At 33.4% G+C, this 8,579-nt stretch overlaps 1 protein-coding gene and 1 long non-coding RNA gene across 2 annotated transcripts; one reads left to right on the forward strand and one right to left on the reverse strand.

Annotated features, from left to right (window-relative positions):
- Window positions 1-900: 900 nt before the first annotated feature.
- Window positions 901-4,011, forward strand: LOC123210875. The gene is made up of 5 exons (XR_006501296.1): window positions 901-1,293; window positions 1,416-1,579; window positions 1,692-2,383; window positions 3,192-3,457; window positions 3,544-4,011. It is a non-coding gene; the product is annotated as an uncharacterized LOC123210875 (long non-coding RNA).
- Window positions 4,012-4,318: 307 nt separating this feature from the next.
- On the reverse strand, window positions 4,319-7,674 carry LOC123211156 (probable aquaporin NIP7-1). The gene is made up of 5 exons (XM_044629700.1): window positions 7,282-7,674; window positions 6,274-6,498; window positions 5,361-5,555; window positions 5,188-5,249; window positions 4,319-4,608 (listed from the first exon to the last, which is right to left on the reverse strand). The coding sequence occupies exons 1-5, from the start codon at window positions 7,438-7,440 to the stop codon at window positions 4,416-4,418; spliced, it is 834 nt and encodes a 277-aa protein (XP_044485635.1). The 5' UTR covers window positions 7,441-7,674; the 3' UTR covers window positions 4,319-4,415.
- Window positions 7,675-8,579: the final 905 nt, after the last annotated feature.

An 8,579-nucleotide genomic window follows, 5' to 3' on the forward strand; every position in this document is an offset into this window, starting at 1 on the left:
ACCCAAGACTACCAACCTATGAGCCTCCTTGACGTTAACGATGAAAAATGTCGATAAGTAGAGATGATGAGAAACAATTGCATTTGTTTCTAAATAAACGATGATGAACATTAATGAGTACTAACGGTTGATATAAATTGTGTAATATAATTGTTTCATTTACATTTAAATAAAAATCATCACATAATGATATATTAATTTGTTAATAATAAGGATAAAATTCAAATCGAATTAAGTTAAATAAGAGTTAGTTTGAGCTTGACTTAATTTTTTGTGCATAGTTTCATTGTAAGAGTTTTCTGTAAGAGAAAAAATATTGTTAACAATATAAACAATATCATTGGAAAATGAATACAGTCGTCAAAGAAAAAAACAGGTTGAATTCAAATCTTATTATTAAACTAAAACTTTAACTCAAATATAACCCTTTGAATCAAACATAAATTTAAAGCCGAAATGACTCCGTTTGAATCCATACCATCCATTACCATTAATACCTTAGTCTTTATCTTGCCCATTTATTATTTTTTATATTAAAAAACCACATTGTTTTTTATTTCCATTTCCTTTGCTGTTCTCATATTCTTTTATCTAGCTTATCAAATTCCAATTTGAGTATGGGTACTGGTTATGTTCACTTTTTGCACAATCTGTTGGATTTTGCATGAGGTATGTATATATAAAATTGCACTTCTAAGTCATATTTACATTGGTTATGAGAGCTAAGACTTTATATAACACATCTAGATAAATCTTATATTGATAAAATATGAGAGAGATGTTAAATTTGTATATGTATCACATATCATTTGGGAATGTTAATATAAAATTAATTAAATAGCTTGTGAAATCCTTAAGTTGTCAAGACATATTTTTGATTACAAAGCTTAAAAACAAAACCAAAATCATAATAAATTGTATATTCAAAATAGACAATATATTGATTGGAAGTCGGGCTATTTGGACGAGAAGGTTACACTTTATCTTGGTTTTTGTCTCATGATTCTTCTGCCTCATTTATGCAATCGAGGATAAAATTTTAATCTGACTTAAAATTCAGCCATTTTCATCAGTGTCAAGTCTTATCACATGCTCTTGCCGCATCCAGAGGAATAGCAGTTTAGATCTTTCTTTCTTCATTATCTTTTTCATTTACAACATCTTTGATTACAATCTACAGCTATACCATTTTTCTTACCAAAGTCCATGTACAACAATTCTCATGCTCAGGAATGCGTTAGTGAAATCCTGAAGAGTGCAAGACAGTCAAATGTTCCAATTGTCATAGATGGGGTAAGTAGTGAGGACATGATCTGGTTAAGATATTTGGTTGATGGTTCCACTGTTTCTCTATTTTTCAAACGGTATGGAGTTTACCTCAGACACTTGCGACTGACCCTGTGAGTGTTTCCCAGGATGGACTCTTTCTTGTAACCAACAATCTTGATCTTGTTAGTGGTTATCCCTTAGCTGTTTTAACTCCAAATGTGAATGAATACAAGCGTCTAGTTCGGAGAGTACTTGGTTGTGAAGCTAGTGAACAAGAATCTCCCAAGCAGTTGCAATCTCTTGTCAACGGGTAAATTTTTCTCTAGTCTCTTATGAATTACAGTCTTTCTAACTTCTCCAAATGATGGAATTGGTTTATTCAAGTGTGAAATTTTCTAAAGCCAAGTGCCCTTACTGATCAGGATCGGTGGCATAACTATCTTACAGAAAGGAAAGTTTGATCTCATCAGTGATGGCGAGATAGGTATGTAATTGGTTTTTACTAAATCAGAATATTTTATGTATCTAAAATTTCTATAATTTTTGCTAAGTATATGCTCAAGTGTTAAAGGTCTGTATTGCATCATTTTGATTCAGAGGTAATCAATAATTGGCATCAGCACGATCACAAGATGGATATAATGCTATGTTTCTTTTTCACATGATAGACAGTTTATATTTGGAGGTGTCCAAATGTATAAGTTGGTTGACCTGGGCTTCAACTTCTTTAGCTGTTCTGATTCGATTCCAGGAAAAATTTCGTGAAAGCTTAGGTGACCTAGTGGGATACCTAGGCAGCTGATTAATGTGTCCAAAGCCATTGGATCTAGTTGTATCTTGTTATATACGCGATTAATGACTTTTTTGTTTAAATTTTATGCGATATTTAATTTTTATCAGATTACAACTCTTTGAATCTGATGTAAAATATCTAGCCTCCTCTTTGTACATTGATTTTTATTTTTGCTTTTTGAATTATTGCATCTTTCTACTTGGTTCAGAAAACGTTAAAAGTCTTTTGATATTAATTAGTGATGGTATATGCAGTCAAATTGGTGAGCGTCTATGGTTCCCCTCGGCGATGTGGTGGCCAGGGTGATATTCTATCAGGAAGGTACTTGTTGTCTAATTTTTGGTTTCATTTTTCTTTTCTTTCAACTATTAGATCAATTTTAGTAGATGTTTTTGCATATGGCTTTCTTCAATAGCATTTCATTCAACTTAAATTTTCGCATTTTCTGTCCAATTTGACATTTCCTAGGGGTTTATTTTGTAAGTGTGATGGATATCCTTTTCAATCTTGTTCTGGTTCATATATTTTATCATCTCAAACAGTCCATTGCTTTGAGCTTTCTCTTCTTTGTACTTGTATCTTGGAAATGGAAGTGATATTAACCTTAGGAGAATCACATTTCAAACGCTAGATACCATTATACTTTGCTAATACTGCAATACTGATATGTGCCGCACAATTGCAACTGAAAGATATGGTAGTGACTTTAATACCAAATGATATAAACCTTAGAAGAATTACACCTCAAAAACTAACTATTGATATTGGAGAACTTAAAGCTATATAAACTCCACATCAGAAACTCATAGTTTCCAATGTGAGATTGAGGTCTCATATTTTATATTTGGATCCTAACAAGGAGCTTGCTCTTAACAGTACATAGATTTATCATTAAAGATAGAAATGTTTATTAGTAGACTGCATGATTCACTCTTTGCTGATTTCCCTTTTCTTTTAGAGTCGGTCTCTTGGTTTCTTTGTAAATTTTAGATAAGAAAATGGATAAAGGGATGATGAATTAGTGAAATTATGTATCTATATCAAGAATTTAGTTTTTTCTGAGAGCTCTATAGCCTTTTATTCAGTTGACTGATGATGTTCATTTTCTTTTCCTTCCGTTCGGCTCCAGTGTTGCTGTGTTTTTATCCTGGGCACGATCCAAAGAAAAATTTGCCATCAGGTTGTAAACCAGATTTTTTTCTGTGAAACTTCACCATTGCTTGCGGTTTTGTTTCCTATAGTTTGACTTAAATCTGAGTATCGCAGTCATGCCAATCCAACTGTGTTGGGTTGCATCGCTGGATCCGCTTTTCTGAGGAAGGCAGCTTCTCTTGCTTTTGAAAATAAGAAAAGATCAACTCTCACTGTGGACATCATCGAATGCCTTGGGAGGAGGTGAAGTCTTTACAATCCTATGAGAATGATTTCCGAAGCCAGAAAATGTGCTTGCTGAATCTGAGGTTTCACTTAAATTGTTGCAGTTTGGAGGATCTTTGTCCAGCCTGTTAGAATGGATGCAGAAATGAAATTACTGGCCGATATATGAGTGACGTTATGCATCGGAGACCAGAACTTTCACTTAAATTGTTGCAGTTCGGTGATGGAATCCTGCTTCCAGCCACCACTAGCTCCTCCAGAGGTGACACGATCGCACTGCCAAACTCTCCCAACATTTTATCTCTGTAATTAAATATGATAATTGAGTCGCCCTAGCTAGAAAGTTAAGAGCTTGGACATGGTGGCTTGGAGCCAAGAGGCTGCATTGTATTTATAGGAAAATGTTGGGGGTATTATCTCTGGTTAGTCAGGTCAAGTGGGTCAAACGAGCCAAAGATGGGTTGTGTTTTGTTCTGACAAACTTATTTCTTGCTTAGGTTGTGTTGTGTCAATCTATTCCTGATTTGGGTTGTGTTCAAGTTGGATATTTTCAATATTATTCTAATTCGGATAACCTAGATCGAGGGTCTGCAAACGTAAAATTTGAAATGACACGATCTGAAAATATGAACTGTTAAGTCTAGTCAACATATTACAATGCAAGCTTGCTTATTGCATTCCCCACGTTAAATGTAGGCAATCGAATATAGAGGTGATAAACTAATGATTTAAATAATCTATTTTCAGTTTGTTTCTTATTTCAAATATTGGTTTGATTCAGTTATCAGATAATTTTTTAACAACCATGATTGAGAGCTAGGGTTCAGTTTATTTAGGCTTTCATAGGGTTCGATCTGCTGTGTTCTACTGATATTTTCGGAAACCACCATGGAAATTTATCTTTGAATCTTTATTCTCTTGGTACCTAAATTCCCAGCTCAAACATGTTCATCTTGTGCCCTAACTCCTAAAAACTTTAAGAACTGACTACATTGATTGGTGTTATGAGAGGAGCTGGCTGTCGAAGACGAAGAAAACGATACAGAAGCCCACCGGAAACAGCTCCGATTGTAGGGGCCGTAATATAAATCCACAAGTCCTTGAAATTCCCGGCTATGATTGCAGGCCCCACAGATCTTGCAGGATTCATTGATCCTCCTGAAACAGGCCTGCAATGGAAAACCAGGATCAGTAGGCGTGTTTTGAGAAACAGGGCATTCTAAATAGCAACTGTAGAATAGCTATGGATCTGAATCAAGCTAGCTCGGGTTCATAAGTCAATTTAGTTTGATTTAAATTTGCTTAATTTAAATTCAAATTAGAAGAGTCGACTTTTTTTTTAAACCAAGTTGAGTTCAATCAAGCCAAGAAGTGTTTGGCTTGAGTTTGGTTTAAATTCATAATTCAAATTTATAATTTGCATCTGTAGTTCAAATTTGGTTTGAATTTATAGTTCGAAATTGAAAATACAAAACGACATCGTTTTGCCCATATTATTAGGTAAAAAGATGATATTTACTTAATGATTCGTAAATCAAATCACGAATTCAGATACAAATTTAAACTATAAATTTGAACCAAACTAAAACAAACTACTTTATATTTAAATCAAAATTGAACAATTTTTAATTTTGCCTCGACAAACTTAAACCAAATATTTTTTTTATTGAAATCAAACTCGATTTAGAAATTATTTAGTTTACGCTTAGTTCAGTTCATATTTACCCCTTATAAAAGTTGACACTTACCCTGTTATGAGCACTGCAAGACCAATAACCATTCCAACAACAATACCAGAGATATTTCCAACCTGCAAATTATTATTGTTATTTTTTTCAGATTCAAGTTAATTTGGTACTCTTTATATTTGGCCTTGTAAAATGAATTGAGTGGTTGAGTTGAGAAGGTGATTTGTTCTTACAGATGAAGCTTCATGGGTCAAAGATGCAACAAGGAAGACGATAATGAAAGTTGCCAGGAGCTCCACCCAGAAGGCAGAACTGGAACCTTGGAGGGGACGGGTTGTCATGAGATCGTATTTTATGCCATAAACTAACTTACCAATAAAGGCTCCCAAGCCGAAACCCAGTGTTTGAGCCAGTATGTAAAGCGGAACCTGTTGAAAAATAATTACACATTCGAGATTTAGTTACTAATACTTAGATGTTGCCTCGTTCCGTAAATAGACGTAAGCTATTGTCCGTTTTGAGTACGTTGCTCTAACGGTTTTATCGTTAAAAAATGTTTCATAAGAGAGGCAATGGGTTAACGTTGACCCAATGCCCTTTGTTGGATATAAGATTTTTTATATTATCATAATTTCTAATCAAGGGATTCAAAAAGAGTAATATTTGGTATCGATCTGAGGACCCCACATATGTTGTCATTGTTAATATTGTCTTATATATAATAGTCACTTCAAATGACGAGGTATTATCTATTTTGACCTATATTGACCTCACAGTTTTATCAGTATCTCATGAGAGAGACGTATAACTTTTAACTTATGTTTGATATAAGATTTTTTATATCAATACAATCTCATAGGAAGAGCACTTTATGTAATCCCTATAAATAACATCAATTTAAAGATTTAAAGAGAACACTTGACATCGTCACTATACACAATATTAATCAAAGGGTTTAGGAATAACATTTTATATTTAGTTCAAATATGACCGTACTGTTGATGTTATCTCAATTTGTCTATAATGACCACTTAAGAGAGGCTAGCATTGTCCACTTTGGCCATTTATGTTAATTTGAGGATCCCATTCGATGCAGGGTTTTTGACAAAAACCCTAATTCCTAAAGAATGAAGTATATGAAGTTACCTTGGACCATGGAAAACCACAAAATGAGGCAAAGGCAATGGTAAGAGCAGGATTAACATGTGCACCAGAGATCGGACCTATGCAGAAAATGATCACTGTAATTGCTAATCCGGCTGTGGCTGCAGATTCCATCAGACCCCCGTCGCCACTTTTCAACTGTGTGTTTGCGATGCTCCCACTTAGACAAAACATCAATATGAAAGCCCCCACCATCTCCGCAATTACCTGCAAATATAGAAACTTTGATTACTCGGGTTGCTTTCCAAAGATTAATTTTATGCAAAGATCCATTCATTCTTGTTAGGTGAGCCTGCTTTTTTTTTTTTTCTTTCTATTGATGGGGGACAACTTAACAATCTCCCTCTCATATTAGTTCGACACTCAGGAGATATGGGTCACTGGTTAAAGTTTCACATAACTAGTGATACAATCTAACAATCTCTTCATAACATCAGTTCAACGCTTCTCACAACCATCTATTTAGAGGAGTTACGAGTCATTGGTTGAAGCTTCACATAAACCGGTCACTTTTGGGGACATTGGTTGGAGTTTTACATAACTATTGGGACAACCCAACAATCTCTTTATCACATCGGCTTAACACTCCTAAAAGTCTGCTATTCAAAGGAGTCACTAGTTGGAGCTTCACATCATCCCAATTCCTCACAACTAGTGATGCAAAGGAGATATGAGTAACTGGTTGGAGTTTCACGTCAACCAATCACTCTTGAGGCCTCTAGCCGGAGCTTCACATCAATCACTCTTTTTTAAGTCATTGGCTGTAGCTTCAAATAAATCAAAAACCTCACAACCAGCCATCCAGAGGAGCTACAGGTCATTGATTGGAGCTTCACTCTCGAAGAGTCCTGGCTGGAGTTTACCACCGAACAGTTGTATTGAACACCTCTCACACAAAAAGCTAGCTCTAAGATGCGGAGCTTTCCTCACATTTATACACTAACACTAAACCCATTTTCCAATCAATGTGAGACAACCCAACAATTATACCTCACGGGCATGGTTTAGATTGGTTAGAACACGCATCTTTCTCACTTCATTGATTGGCATTTCATTGGAGCCGTTCTCTTGATCCTCTCTAGACTTGCCACTACTTGATGCAGAACTTAGAAATTCAGGAGGGGTTGCTTCTCGGAAAGACATATTCATTTTATTGGTTATTTGACAAAAGAAAATGAGTGAAAAAACAGAAGCTTTAATGGATGACGAAATAAAAGATCAGGTTCAAAGATCATGAACAATAATTAAGTTGAATTGTTTCTTACATGTCGTTTTGATATCAATGTTGCTGCAGGATTATAAATGGCGAAATTTGTGTTATATTTTCACACTGTTTCTGATTCTTGGAAGGTTAAGAAGTTTTGCAGGCGACAGAAATGGCAGCTTCAACACAATATATGTGTTGCTTACAAATGGTGGAAATGGTGATGGTGAGCAGTTTGTGCTTGCTTATTACCTGTTTCATCTCAAGAAGGCTTCACCGATTTGGCCTGATTTTGTGCTTTCTTATATTCCCTTCTTCCGCAAGAGAATATATATCACTCATTAGTAAAATTATACGTAAAAAATAAATAGTAGAATATACTTAATTATTTCTTTTCTCACTTATCATCCGATCAGATGCAAACACACCATACTTTATGTAAAAGTTTATATAATTTATTTATACATGTAATATTACTTAGTACTCATACATATTATTAGTGAGCAATACTATGTATATTTATTTTGAATATATAAATAGGTACATACTCATGTATATTATTATATGATTAGATGTTATTTTATACTTAATTTAAAATCATTCAATCATATAATGATACACATAAATGTATATTCATTGGTGCACTAAAAATAAATATACATAATTTTATTAATTACTATTATATGATATAGGACATATATTTTACTATCTAATACAAGTGAAAAATTATATAAATTTTAAGATATATTAAAAATTATATAATATATATTACCCATATAAATTAATTTATCTTTTTAAAGAAATTATGATATAGTAGAGATGTATCTGAAAAATTAAATATATCAAACTATTATTAAAGAGATTTAATCTTTAAATTTTAAAAATTAAAAAAACCGAAATTCAAAATATAAAATTAGTAATTCCAATAGAATAATTGAAAAGTTTAATTTCTTTAATAATAAAATACAAAATTCAATCCCTTTAATTGGAAAAAAAAAATAATAATTCAATATCTCAAATTATTATTATCCTTTATCTTAGAGATTAGTTTAAATAGTGAAACGAAATGTCTCTCTTGTGAAAG

This window comes from Mangifera indica, chromosome 3 (genome assembly GCF_011075055.1).
Source record: "Mangifera indica cultivar Alphonso chromosome 3, CATAS_Mindica_2.1, whole genome shotgun sequence".
In the NCBI taxonomy this organism is placed as follows: domain Eukaryota; kingdom Viridiplantae; phylum Streptophyta; class Magnoliopsida; order Sapindales; family Anacardiaceae; genus Mangifera; species Mangifera indica.